General features: G+C 40.6%; 1 protein-coding gene across 1 annotated transcript in view; it reads right to left on the bottom strand.

The window, feature by feature from the left end:
• Positions 1 to 10908: 10908 nt before the first annotated feature.
• The window catches only part of si:dkey-219c10.4 (high affinity cGMP-specific 3',5'-cyclic phosphodiesterase 9A), a 66286-nt gene continuing 62708 nt past the window's right edge, over positions 10909 to 14486 (bottom strand). Inside the window, 2 exon segments of the mRNA XM_052025672.1 lie at positions 10909 to 11504; positions 13044 to 13190. Coding sequence (XP_051881632.1) covers positions 11265 to 11504; positions 13044 to 13190 — 387 coding nt within the window. The 3' untranslated portion in view covers positions 10909 to 11264.

Raw genomic sequence — 14486 nt, 5'->3', positions numbered from 1 at the left:
AGAGGCGGTAGATGTTGTGTATTTAGACTTTCAAAAGGCCTTCGATAAGGTGCCTCACAAGAGACTGATTAATAAGATGAGAGGTCATGGAATTATGGGCAGGGTAGCAAAATGGGTGGAGAATTGGCTGGTTGGCAGGAAGCAAAGGGTGGAAATAAAAGGATCTCGTTCTGGTTGGTTACCGGTTACTAGTGGTGTGCCGCAAGGGTCGGTGTTGGGGCCTCTCCTTTTTACCTTGTACATCAATGATTTGGATGATGGAATAAATGGTTGTGTGGCTAAGTTTGCGGATGACACCAAGATAAGTGGAGGAGTAGGGAGCATAGAGGAAATAGAAAGAATGCAGAGGGACCTAGACAGTTTAGGAGAATGGGCAAGGAAATGGCAGATGAGATTCAATGTTGAGAAATGTGCAGTTGTACACTTTGGAAGTAGAAATAAGCGGGTAGATTATTATCTAGAAGGAGAGAAGATTGATAGTGCGGTAGTACAAAGGGACTTGGGGGTACTCATACAAGATACCTTAAAAGTTAACCACCAGGTTGGATCGGTGGTTAAGAAAGCGAATGCTATGTTGGCATTCATCTCGAGAGGTATAGTGTATAAAAGTAAGGAAGTGTTGATGAGGCTCTACGGGGCGCTAGTGAGGCCTCATTTGGAATACTGTGCGCAGTTTTGGGCCCCACATCTTAGGAAGGATGTGCTGACGTTGGAGAGGGTTCAGAGGAGATTTACGAGAATGATTCCAGGAATGAAAGGGCTTAAGTATGATGAGCGTTTGTCGGCTCTTGGACTGTACTCGCTGGAGTACAGAAGGATGAGAGGGGACCTCGTAGCGACATTTAAAATGTTGACAGGTAAGGATAGAGTAGATGTGGCTAGGCTGTTTCCCTTGGTGGGCGTGTCCAGGACCAGAGGGCACAATCTTAGAATTAGAGGGTACAGTTTCAAGACAGAGATGAGGAGAAGTTTCTTTACCCAGAGGGTGGTGAAATTGTGGAACTCCTTGCCACGCACAGCAGTGGAGGCCAGATCAGTGGGGGTATTCAAGGAGGAGATAGACAGATATCTAAATAGTCAGGGTATCAAGGGATATGGGGATAAGGCTGGCAAATGGGATTAGAATAGTTTTTTTTTTCTCTCTCTTTTTTTCCCACCCCATTTCTTTTTCCCTTTTCCTTGGAGCAGACTCGATGGGCCGAATGGCCTGCTTCTGCTCCCTTATCTTGTGATCTAAAAACAGAGTCTAATATTTTTTTTTACAGTTCATGGAACTTCCTGGTATTCAAGTTGCCCAGGTACAATATGACCGTCTCCTTTCGCAAACATGTTAGAGTCTGTGGTTTAGCCTTGCTGTCATTGTGTCTTGGAACGTCTTTGTGAACCTCTTCCTATTTTGATCATCATGTTCCTAAGTAACTTTGAATGTATTTAGTCTTGTAGCTGGCATCACTTCCCAACTAGAGTGCTGGTAATCAGGACTCGTTATATGTGTATGTCCTTGATGGTTCAAGGTTAAAATAGGTATTTTCACTAATTGATCTCAGACTCTCACATCACATTATATTTTGTTGAATATTTCTAATGCTTCTCCCGAGTAAGTTTTCAAACATAACTAAAACTTTACTGTTGGCAGATGACTAATCAAGTTTCATGAACTTAACAGGTAGAGAACAGTTTGTTACAGTACCTCTTTGCATACTGAACACTGAGTCATATAACTGAACATTATTCTGGCTATCTCATGACTGATGATTATTTGAAGTTTCAGCAAAAACAGTGCACATTCCAAGCTCTATCATCCCAGCCCTCTTCTCTATACTGTCTCAAATGTAGGATCTCTTGTTCTCAGGAGCTCTAGAACATAGAACACAGAACAGTACAGCACAGAACCGGCCCTACAGCCCACAATGTTGTGCCGACATAGCTATTCCCTGCTACCTACAGAATGCCCATATCCCTCTATTTTCCTCTCATTCATGTGCCCATCCAAGCCCCTCTTAAAAGCCCCCAATGAATTTGCCTCCACCACCCTATCAGGCAATGCATTCCAGGCATCCACCACTCTCTCAGTAAAACACCTACCCCTCACATCTGTTCTGAACCTACCCCCTCTCACCTTAAATGCATGGCCTCTGGTATTGGATCGCTCAATAATGGGAAAAAGATATTGCTTGTCCACCCTATCGATGCCCCTCATAATTTTATACACTTCCAACAGATCACCCCTCAGCCTCCACCGCTCCAGAGAAAAGAGCCCAAGTTTGTTAAGCCTCTCCTGATAGCACATGCCCTGTAATCCAGGCAGCATCCTAGTAAACCTCCTCTGCACCTTCTCTAAAGCCTCGACATCCTTCCTATAGTGAGGTGACCAGAAATGCACACAGTACTCTAAATGCAGCCTAACCAGTGTTCTATAGAGATGCATCATAACTTCTTGGTAACATCATAACGTAGATAACAGCTTTGTTTAAATATTTGTTGTGTAAATCACATAAAACTTGCTCACATTGGTCTCTATGGATTCTCCAATGCTACAGTTTTCCAACAGCTCTTTGAATGCTGCAACAAAATCACCAATGAGCTCACCCAGTTTCTGGTGCCTTGTGCCAAACTTGTAAATCTCAGCAATTTTGAGGTTTTAATTGTTTTCTAATTTCTGCACAACTTCAGCAAAAGGTTCACTTTTCTCAGTTAAAAGTATAGCTTTCTTTTAATCACGTTATTTAATGCTTCTGTATCTTCTGCACTCATTTCCCCATCAATCTAGTAGTTCTCATTTTTTCACATCAAAAAGAAAGAGGCCCCTTGGCCCATCGAGTCTATGCTAGCTCTCAGAGTAATCCCGTCAATCCCATTTATTTCCTGTAACCTCTTCTCTCTCACATGCCCATTAATTCTGCCCTGACTTTACTGTCACCCACCTACACTAGAGGTAATTTGTAGCATCCAATTAGCCAACTAACCAGCACATCTTTGGATTGTGGGAGAAAATATCAAAGCACTGAAGGAAACCCACATGGTCATGGAGGGAACAAACAAATCCCATTCAGAAAGCACCCAAGGTCAGGATTGACACAGGACAGCTCCTAATTTACAACTTTATGCTTTTGATGCCATTGACACCATTTTATATTTCTTCCTGCCCCACATTATAAAAATAGCTTTGTGTCAAACCAAAATGTCTACACTACCAAGGTTGCCAGAGGGTGTTAGTGAGATGAAACAAGCTGCCAGAAGATGTGGTAGAGGCAGATATTAACACAATGTTTAAAAGGGCATTTGGACAGGTACTTGCAGGCAAGGAGTAAAGGGATAGAGACAAATGGGATAAGCATAGATAGGCATAATGGTCGACTGAGACAAGTTGTGCCAAAGGGCCAGTTACTGTGCCGTACAAATCTATGACTCTACCTGGTACTCCTCTCTTGGGGCTCCAGCTCTCTCTTGCCCAAATGGCCTCACTATTTTTGATTTTTTTTTAATTAATGCAACCTCTCACATTTATGTTTTGCTGCTTCTTCTCTGTTCCCTGCTTCTCTCTGTCATCACTTCAAAGTTTCATATGACTGCTCTTAACTCACACCTAATGTTCCAAATGGTTAAGATGCCAAGTGCAATCGTCTGCCTGCTGGATCACATCCACAGAGGTTGCCAGTGTCCCCACACCGGTGGAGAGGGGTGATGATGAGATATAGGTGTCGGTCAGCTTATTTGTAACAGTCACTGGGAGAAGACATGCTGATGGTGGTATCCCATCCTCGTCATCACTGTAGCGTACTAGGTGTGCAGGTCTCTTAGCTTGAGCCTCTGCTGCTTAAAGCACCCAGACTACAAATGCTATTTGAACATTACCACTCATACATCTGCAGCCTACATCATATACATCATACATGGGCCAAGTACTCATGGTGAAAGAAGGCTTATGTGAGGTATAATAATTACATTATATAATAGTGGTAATCATAAGTCTAGACAAACGACTCACTTACAGAGCTGTATGCATATCATTGATATTTTGAATTCATCACTCTGGAGTTTAATAAATATTTTTGGTAGACCACAAATTAGGTTCTCAGCTCACTATTAATGGGAAGCAAAAACAAATGCAGGAAGAATTCAGCCAATCAAGCAGAACCTGTGGAAAGAAAAACAAGCAGACGCATCAGATCAATAACCCCTCCTCAGAACTTTCTACAGAGGCTGCTCGACTGACGGTTCTTCTAACATTTCTGTTTTTGTTTCACATTTAAGCATCTGCAGTTTTGTTTGTTTTCCATGATTCATGGGATGCTGCAGTGTATGAGCACAAGTATACCTGCAGGAGCTGAGAATACCATGTGTATGACTTTGATACATGATTCTACACATAATAAAAGACCTGCTGCTCATACCTCTACTTCTGTTTCTTTCCTTCTGCAACCAGCAAAGGAACCTGCAGACATACAGGTGCCACCAGGATCAGTGCTGGTCCCTCAGATGTTTAGTCTACATTAATCAGAAACAAATGAGACGCCATGGTGCTTTATATCCAGCAAGACCTAGACAATACTGAGATATGCACTGATGTGTTACACAGAATACCATCCACAGAGTCCCTTTAATGTAGTAAAGATGACCCAAGGCACTTCACGTGAGCAATATCAGATTAAAAATGTTTGATGCCAAACCATATGGAGAGATATTAGGGCCAGTCATCTAAGGTTTGCTCAGAGCACTGGGTTTCATTGATTGGCTTCAAGTACAAAAAGAGGGTAACAAAGCAGAGAACACAAGAAAATAAGAGGAGTAGGTCACCAGGCCCTTCTTTTCCCAGGGCGACAATGGCTAACAGAAGGGGACGTAATTTTAAGGTGATTGGAGGAAAGTATAAGGGGGATGTCAGGGGTAAGTTTTTTTTTCACACAGTGAGTGGTGGGTGCGTGGAACGCATTGCCGGCAGAGGTTGTGGGGGCAGATACATTAGGGACATTTAAGAGACTCTTAGATAGCCACATGAATGATGGAAAAATAGGGGACTATGTGTGAGGGAAGGGTTAGATAGATCTTAGAGCAGGATAAAATGTCGGCACAACATTGTGGGCCAAAGGGCCTGTACTGTGCTGTAATGTTCTATGTTCTATGTTCAAGTCTTCCCCACCATTCGATATGATCATCCCTCAACTCCTCTGTGCCAGTTCCTCAATCTCTCAAAAAGGTGTCCATCTCCACTTTAAATCTCAGATTTAGGGAGTTCTAAAACTTAGATCCTTGGCAGCTGAAGGCAGTATCAGCAAAGGTGGAGCGCCTGAATTCAGTGCCCCCTAGAGACTGTGTGAGAGAGAAGAAGTGATTCTATCTGTTGTTGGATAGGGAAATGAGCACCTTCGAGAAAACTTAATTCTATTCTGATGCTAAAGTTACTCAAATTTATATCCATTTATAGGTTTATATTTCACTAAAAAGTCAATTTTGCACAGTTTTTTTTTATCTTTCCAAATAGTTATTTAGCACTTTTTTTTTGTTCTCATTGCATCTCCTGTTTGGAAACTGAACTTGTTTTCTCTCCCCTTCCAAACGCAGGTCTCTACAAAATGCTGTTCCTTCGACAGGGAGGCAGCTGACAGGTAACGGATTTCTGCTGAATCATCTAAGTCAGCAAAATTATACGGTATTATATAACACTGGTTGGTGGAACAAAGCACTGACCACTTCCAAAGATAATTCTGCAGTAAGATCAAAATGAAGCAAACAATAACATTGAAAACTATTGAGTCTTGCCAATCATAGTTGCTGATTGGATTATCTCACACTTTTTGGATTAGAAAATTGTTTGAACTTCCAATTTCAGGTCAATAATTGCCTATTTCAGTCATCAAAGCTGTTCTGTATGCTTTGATTTTAACATGGAGTGGGAATCAGCAGCACAGGTCCAAGACTGAGTGATGTGATTGTCCACACTCCTGGAGTCCAGATCTTTGAAGATTTTTTTTTAATCTTGGTCCTCATAATCCTGCTACCTTCATAGATTCTGCTGAAAACCAGTGGATGTTATCCAAAAGGCAGCTGGCAGAAGTTACACAAGATACCTCCAGGGTACTGGGAGACCAGTCTCCAGCATTTTGAGTGAACAAGGGACTGCAAAACATGGTGATTAGTGGGGGGGGGGGGGGGTGGAGGAAGGGGGGATTGAGGATATACAAAACTGTGGCGGTCACAGGTCTTCTGATGGGTCAAGGCACACATTCCTGCTCCTCCTGACCCACCAGAAACTTTTAAATAAAACAGACCACTAACTTGCACACTCCTGGCTACATCTCTCAACAGTCACCACATGTGCCTAGTTTTGAGCTGTTGGATCCATGAATGAGCACAGTGGCAATGCCACACAGCACGATGAAGGTTTTCCTCAGGTGTGAAATTGGGATACCATCTTCACAAGGAATATGTGGAGTACACTCAAATCAACATGGTCACAGTGGGGTGATCAATGCCTGACCCTGTTTATCTGGAGGAAGCACCCACAAAATCAACAGTTAACAGTGCAGCAAGTTCCTTATGTGCACAATGGTTCACAGAACAGTACAGCACAGTACAGGCCCTTCAGCCCACTATGTTGTGCCAACCTATATAAACCTACTCTGTGATCAATCTAAACCTTCCCTCCTACACACCCCATAACCCTCCATTTTTCTTACATCCATGTACCTATCCAAGAGTCTTTTAAATGTCCCTATTGTATCAGCTTCTCCCACCACCTCTGGCAGTGCATTCCAGGCACCCACCACTCCGTGTAAAAAAAAACCTACCTCTGACATCTCCCCTAAACTTTCCTCCACTCACCTTAAATAGATGTCCTCTGGTATTGGCCACTGCCACCCTGGGAAAAGGTGCTGGCTGTCCACTCTATCTATGCCCCTCATAACCTTGTACACCTCTATCTAGTCGCCTCTCATCCTGTGCAGCTCCAAAGAGAAAAGCCGTCACTTGCACAACCTATCCTCATAAGACATGTTCTCTAATCCAGGCAGCATCCTGGTAAATCTCCTCTGCACCCTCTCTAAAGCTTCCACGTCCTTTCTATAATGAGGCAACCAGAACTGAACACAATACTCCAAGTGTGGTCTAACCAGAGTTCTATAGAGCTGCATCATTACCTCACTGCTCTTGAACTCAATCCCCCAACTAATGAAGGCCAGCACACCATATGCCTTCTTAACCACCCTATCAACTTGTGTGGCAACTTTGAGGGATTTGTGGACTTGGACACCAAGATCCCTCTTTTTCTCCACACTGTTAAGAATCCTGCCATTAACCTTGTACTCTGCCTCAAGTTCAATCTTCCAAAGTGAATCATTTCACACTTGTCCAGATTGAACTCCACCTGCCACTTCTCTGCCTCCTGTCTATATCTCATTGTAACCTACGACAACCTTCTTCACTATCCACAACCCCTCCAAACTTTGTGTCATCTGCAAACTGAACCTGGGTCTCTGGAGCTGTGAGGCAGCAATACCAACTGTCCACCAAAACTGGCAAATCCTGGTGCCCAAGGTGCCATCTGTTCCTCACTGAAGTGAAAGTGGAACAAAAATAATTCCTTCCTCATTTACTGGGCATCTGTATGACTTTGATTGCAAGACATGGCAGCAACCTGTTGTGGTAATTTAGATTGAACCTGTGGTGAATAAATTGAGAAGTTAAAAATTGATCTTGATCTTCATGGAGAGAGCAGTCCAGGTACAAGAAATTGGGTGAAATACTTCCTATAGAATGTGACATCTCAGTGATGACAAGCAACAAACCAGCATGACATGCTCCTAATCCCACTGTAGTCATAGGGTAGAGTTTTCTAATTCCATTTATATTGGGACAGGCAGAATGTGGATCAGGACATTGATGCTTGCGAGATCACAGGAAGATGTCAGACACACTAATGTGAACAACATACAGAAATACCTAGCTCAATTTCATCCAGAAATGATCTCCATCACAATCTACCCAGTACAAAAATAAGACTTCATACTAACTAAAAACTACTCCACATAATCCCAATTTCTGGACAGGGGTCATCCAAAACCCTTCTACTCATGTTTAAAATCATATTAAGACCTGCTCTCTTGTAATTTCCTGTGCTCACTGACCAACAGCTCTTGATTTAACTAATGCTTCAAATTTTCTCTCCTCCCCTGATCCCTATCTCTACAATCTCTTTTGCTCTATGCCCTTTAAGATATCCCTTAATCATCCCCAAATATTGTTCCATCATTCAAGGCTGCACCTTCAGCTACTTGAGGCCATAATCCCTAGAATTCCATAAATCTCCACCCATCTCCACTTCTATTTCCTCACTTAGGAAGAGCCTTAAAACCTACCTCTTTGACCAAGCTTTAGGTTAGCAATCCTAATACATGGCACAGTGTAAACTTTTATTTGATAACACTCCTATGAAGCAAAGTTGGATAGTTTGCCACTCTAAAGAGGCATGTTGCAAAACATTGGTTTATAACAATGTGATTCTAACCTAATCAGTATGCCTGAGAAAACTGTTACTAAGCAATTAATAACAAGGAAAAAACAGTTTGCCCTATTAAACAACTCTCAGACCCCTACTACTAGTGAAGAGCCCTGGCCAATAGTAAATGTAAGAGTCATCAACAGCCTTTAATACCACTCATGACCACATCAAAAGGGTAGTCTGCTCAATTGGTCCAAAAAAATAAAGAATTTTCAAGCAAAAGTATTCTCACGTTCCATCTACACTTCTGGGGACAACAACTATAAAAATATTTTCTGATTTATAGCCCATATAATCACAAACAAACCCAACCCAAAAATAAAACCCTCCCCATCAATGGGTGACATCTCTGTCTTTTACACCCATGATCAAACAACTTCCTGTCACGTGACAGGAAGGTTGCATCACCTGACAAATCAGTCTGGAACACAAAATTAAGCTATTTAACACATTAAGAATTATTATCTCAATGGTTTTAAATAATGTTAGTTTATCAACACTCTGAGATGTAAAACTAAGTAGAATGTAAAATATCACTATTTTAAGCTGATTACAAAATTCTTGCTGTCTTCCACATCACACTACAAGCCATTTGCTTTGGGTCTCCACACGACCATCCTCAACCCTCCAGAAGACAGCAATAACCTCTGTTCTCATGTGGCAAGGTTTCCATGCAGACTTCAAAGATTTACTTACGCAATCACTCACAGTTGCCATGGCAATTTTTTATGCTCCTAAATTAGAAACAAATCTCCTCTTCCTCCTCCTCTTCTTTACCAGTGGTGAAATTAGTTTCATTTCTCTGATGTAACTATTTTAATTAGTTTTTTTTCCCCTCACAACTGCTAATTGTTTTCCTCTATCACCTGAAGCTCTTCCCTGTTTATTGTTCCATTCTGTCAATGGATCACCCTGCAGCAAACCGTAGACACACCCAAGACCCAGGGCCACATCTGCAACTGAGCAGTTGATATACATTGCAGTATCAAGGGATCTGAGTTCAGGATAGCTTAATCAGGTCTATACTGTCACCAGAGAGGAGTGGTTTCAGTCAGAGTCCAGCAAGGTTAGAGCAGTATTGAGGGATGGAGGCAGGCAATGTTCAGATATCAGAGGTGCTGTGGTGGTGATGGATGTGGCCTGCTGAGAATCATGGAGCAGCAGATCAGTTGGGATATGGGGGTTGGTCCCTAGCACTTGGGTTATCACCAGATCAAAAGGGATGCCAGATGGGCCAGTGAGAGGGTTAACTGCTTAGGATTGGCTAGTGCAGGCTCTGCAATCACCAGACCTGGGGAGTGAGGAATTAAGGCATGGGACTCGGCTGATTGCAGGGTTGGGTCAGAGTTCAAGGATGAGGGGAGATTATAGTGGTGGAGGGATCAATTCAGTTTGAGATAGGCTCTAAGGATGAAGGTTATCTGGTAGGTGACCCAACCCTGCACTGCGCTGGATGACAAGGTTATCTTTGGAGGTCCCAACATTAGAAGGTTTCAGAACAACATTGGCACCTTACAGAGAAAGGCAAGAAGAAATGAATTTTCCTGCACCAAACTTAACATAGTTTGTTAACATAGTACTATATTTCTTAAACATAGTATAATTGAGAAGAATTTTGTCTCAGTCAAAGGAAATAGTTTGAAATAAAACCTGTACGCACGGAAATCCATGAATTCAACCACTTCCTGGTTCAATACATGTTGCAGGAGCCATCAGCTTCTTCCACAAGTTTAAGTTAGATGCAGTTCTGGTGCAGCAGATGGAATTTCTGGGACAGTTCTCTTTGTCCTGTCATTGATGAGGAATTCTGGATTAAAAAAATTTAAATCGAGATAACTTCAACATTTAAGAAGGAAAAGCTTTTCAAGGAAAAGCAAAAAGAGTGGACTGTCATTAAGTTTAGTTATGGCAGAAATGGATAGATGGATTACAATGAACTCAATGGCATTGAGGATCAGGCAAAAAAATTGGAGTTATGGCCAAATCTCCAAACAGTCATAAACTTTAAATACAATAAAAAGAGAATGCTAGAATTTTGAAACAGAAAATGCTGGAATTCTCAAAAGGTAAGGCAGCATCTGTAGATAAAGAAACATGAACTGTTTTTTTCTCTCCATATCTGTGCTGCCTGACCTGGTGAGTATTTCCAACATTTACTATTTTTATTTTGACCACAACTTTACTGGAAAGGCCCAAGGAGTCTTTATAGCTACTCGTGTTCTGATTACTTATGTTCATGTCCTTATGAAGTGTATTTTAATTCAAATATATTTCTTCAAAAGTCTGTGCAGCATACTTAACAACATTCAAATATTGGTCATTTGATTCTTAAAATTATACAGTGAATTTCATTTTTGGCTAACAGAATATTCTTTCTAGCAACAATATATCCAACACACTGAATTTATTAGACATTGCACAACAAGTTTATTTTTGAATTGTTCTAAACATGCATTTAATTGTCAATATTCAACCTATTATTTCAACACACATATAAAACATAGCAGCTATTTTTCCATTGTGATGAGGTTTGAGGTTCATAATTCTTTTTATCTTTTCTAACTGCAGTCCCATTCACAATGGATGAGATCAGTTGGTAACAGTTGAGTTAGTATTGGGACCTAGTCTCACAGTTAGCCAAAGAAAGGGAAATGGGTGTGATTTATACAGTTTTTTTTTACTTTCTCCTCAATGCAGCATGCTATTTGAGCTAATACATAAACATATCAGCATGGGTATCTAATGGAGCCAATTGCCAACCCTATTTTCACTTATTTTCCATTTCCTGTGAAGATTGAAATGTTGTTGGTTTGTTTGAGATGTTGTCGACAGTTTTTCTAGGCTCAGTTGAATCTGCATTCTTTTCAATTCCCTTCTGTTTTTCTGGAGATTTCACAATCTTTTCATTCACTGAGGTACCAGTACGATTCAGTTTCTCCTTTTCCAAGGCTTTTTCCATCTCAGTGTAGTAATCCAAAGCCTTGCGCACAGGATCAATGATATGTTGCTGCAAAAGTAATCCCCTTTTTAAGCCATTAATAGTCAATATGAAATATTCCAATATAACAAGTAACAGGTTTGAGTAACTTTGAGTTAAATGGTAAATTTAACTTGTCAGAAGCAAATTCTATCTCTGCAGTATCATTGCTATGCAGTATAAGATACTATTTATTAAATTTGTAAACATTGTTAAATAAGAAGTTCAGTTTGAGCCCTTGGCATTAAATCAGTCTTTTGAAGAAATGGGACAAATACTTACAGCCAATACGTTCTGAATTCAAAGTCACTCAATTCAAGCAATATGTTCATTCTATATTACTTTACTGTGTTATTTACAAAGCTTACAATATTGGATAATTAAAATTTAGTTGCACGAGGAAATATTTCTAATCATCAGGATTGGGCTCCTGAGGAAAAGCCTAAAAATAAGCAGTTGTCAATGAATGTGGGATGTCTCAGGACTTCATTTTGTGTTATTTTACTGAGAAAGAAAATAGTGGCAAGTAATAATTGTGACATGCAAATATTAAGCCAATGGTTGAATATTATTTAGATTTAGCCACATGCAAGCACAGACTGCTACATAATCTGAGTGGTTGTTAAGAGAGTAGAGCATTGTGTTTATCAGTGCTCATAAGTAGTTCTGACTTTACGATGGATATTATGACATCAATGAAGCAGCTGAAGATGGTTATTATTACGAAACCTCTTCAGGCCTCTTCCAACGATGCCTTGGGGCTGTTATAATTGGCTCTAATAACCACAACCAACTACATTCCCACTGACTTTGAATTTATTGAAGGCCTCCTCATTGTCACATTTGGTCAAATACCATCTTAATGTTGAAGGTCCTGCTGCCTTTGAGGTACTTCCGTCTGACTAAATTGATTCCCACTTCATACTACGGTGGCATGATCCCACATATTTCCACAGTTCAAGACAGCAGCTCATGACTTCATTCTCAGGGACACTGAATGACGGTCAATAAATATTATAAGTGTTGTCACAGAAGCATAAGTAAAATTTCTCTTTGATCTCGGATTCCAGGGTTCAGGATAGGGTACGAGGGGTTGCTACATGACCGTCGCACTCTTTCAAGGGCTACAGAGCCACCAACATCACTTGGATGCCACTGTGATCTGTACCGTTAAGAGGGAAATTTGCATTGGTCTAGGCTCTGTGCCTCTGGTACCATTTACAGGATCAGTCATTGTTAAACAATAGAAAAGAAAGGAAGGGATCATGGTTTAATCCTATAAGGGCATGATTTCAGAGGAAAATCCAGTCTCAGACTTTCAACAAGTACTGGATGACAACCATCTAAATATATGGTGTTAATTCAACTTATCATCAGAGGTGTTATAAATAATAAAATATTTAGGGCATGTGCTGGATAATGACAACATATTCATTACCCCTGGTGATCTCTGCTGTTTATAAACAAGAGATGGACCATGTAATCCACAATTACTAAAATAGAGTGCATATGGGCAAGTCACATGGTATAATGATATGCTGAGAACAGTTTAAAAGATTAATAACATACCTCCAAATTAGGGAATAAGTTTGCAAGTTCAATGAACAAGGGCAGCAACACGAAGCGGATGAAACCTGTTTGGGATGAAGGTTTTGTCACTTTGTCCCTGTCCATGAATGGGGTCACAGGCAGCCCTTCGAGTTTCTCCATGTCACTCTACAACACAAAGTTGAAAATATGCATAATCAGAACTGATCATGAGCTCTACACAACCTATGTAATGAATTCATTTGGGTTTGGGCAACTCAAAAGGAACCTCCATTACAAGAGTTTTGCAGAACTCTTATCCAGCTCTGATTTTCTTTGTTGTCATCTGCTATCCCCAACATGGCCTTATTAGCCCTGTTTTTAACCTAATTCATCCCATGGGCTTAAGTTGAATACACTGCAGAGTAAAACTGGATGAATTTAAAACAGGCAACTAATGTGCTTTTGTCCCTTTCCTAGTTGTGTGTCCCAAATTATCTCTGTTAGATTGTGTCACTATAGCTGGATGCCAATTTTCAATGTAATTCCTAATATAATATTGAAATTAGTATGTTACCATGTATTAAATCATTCATGAGCCAAATGGGCTATACTATGTGAAGATGAATCACCTCTTGTTATGTCTCACCACCTTTTTCCAAGAAAGAGGTTAGGAAGAGCAGCCATAAAAGCAATAACAATTTCTACATCTACCCAGGCCCCAAATACCTCAAGAAATAACTGAGACACGGCACAGAACCAAGTTCCTCAACAAGAGAAGTGGACTTCCAAACAGTTAGCTTTTGGCAGAAAGTAAGAGAAATATTTACCCTCCAATCAAGGACAAACTTGACATACTTTCACATTAAACTGAGTGGGTGAGGGAACTTACCTTTAAAAGTTGCTGGATTACATTAAAACAAACAAATTAACAATATATTAGAATTTCTTAAATATCTGTAAGTCAAATTCATCAAGGAGACTTCCAGTTAATGTTTGGTTATATCACAACTTTACAGCTATCAAGGTAAGCAAGATGACCAGCATGATTACATGTACAGTTCTTCAGAACACTTGTTTATTAACAAAAATAGAACTCCCACGATGGATTCAAGTCCACAAACTTCTTTTTGCTGTTTCCAGACCAACTTCACAGTCTCAAATTATAAACAAGAGCATTATCATGGAGCTTCTGACAATATTGATAATGATTTAATTATTATTACAAAGATGATAGAAGGATAGGTGGAGGGGTAGGTAGTGTCGTGGAAGCAGGAAGTCTGCAGAAGGACTCGGACAGGTTGGGAGAATGGGCAAAGTAGCAGCAGATGGAATACAGAGTCGGGAAGTCTATGGTCATGCAATTTGGTAGAAGGAATAAAGGCATACACTATTTTCTAAACGGGAGTGAATTCAGAAATCAGAGTGCAAAGAGACTTGGGAGTCCTAGTGCAAGATTCCCTAAAGGTTAACTTGCAGGTCGTC

Source organism: Pristis pectinata, chromosome 1 (assembly GCF_009764475.1).
Source record: "Pristis pectinata isolate sPriPec2 chromosome 1, sPriPec2.1.pri, whole genome shotgun sequence".
Classification (NCBI taxonomy): domain Eukaryota; kingdom Metazoa; phylum Chordata; class Chondrichthyes; order Rhinopristiformes; family Pristidae; genus Pristis; species Pristis pectinata.
Note: the sequence above shows the minus strand (reverse complement) of the source record. Positions and strands in the feature narration are given on the sequence as shown.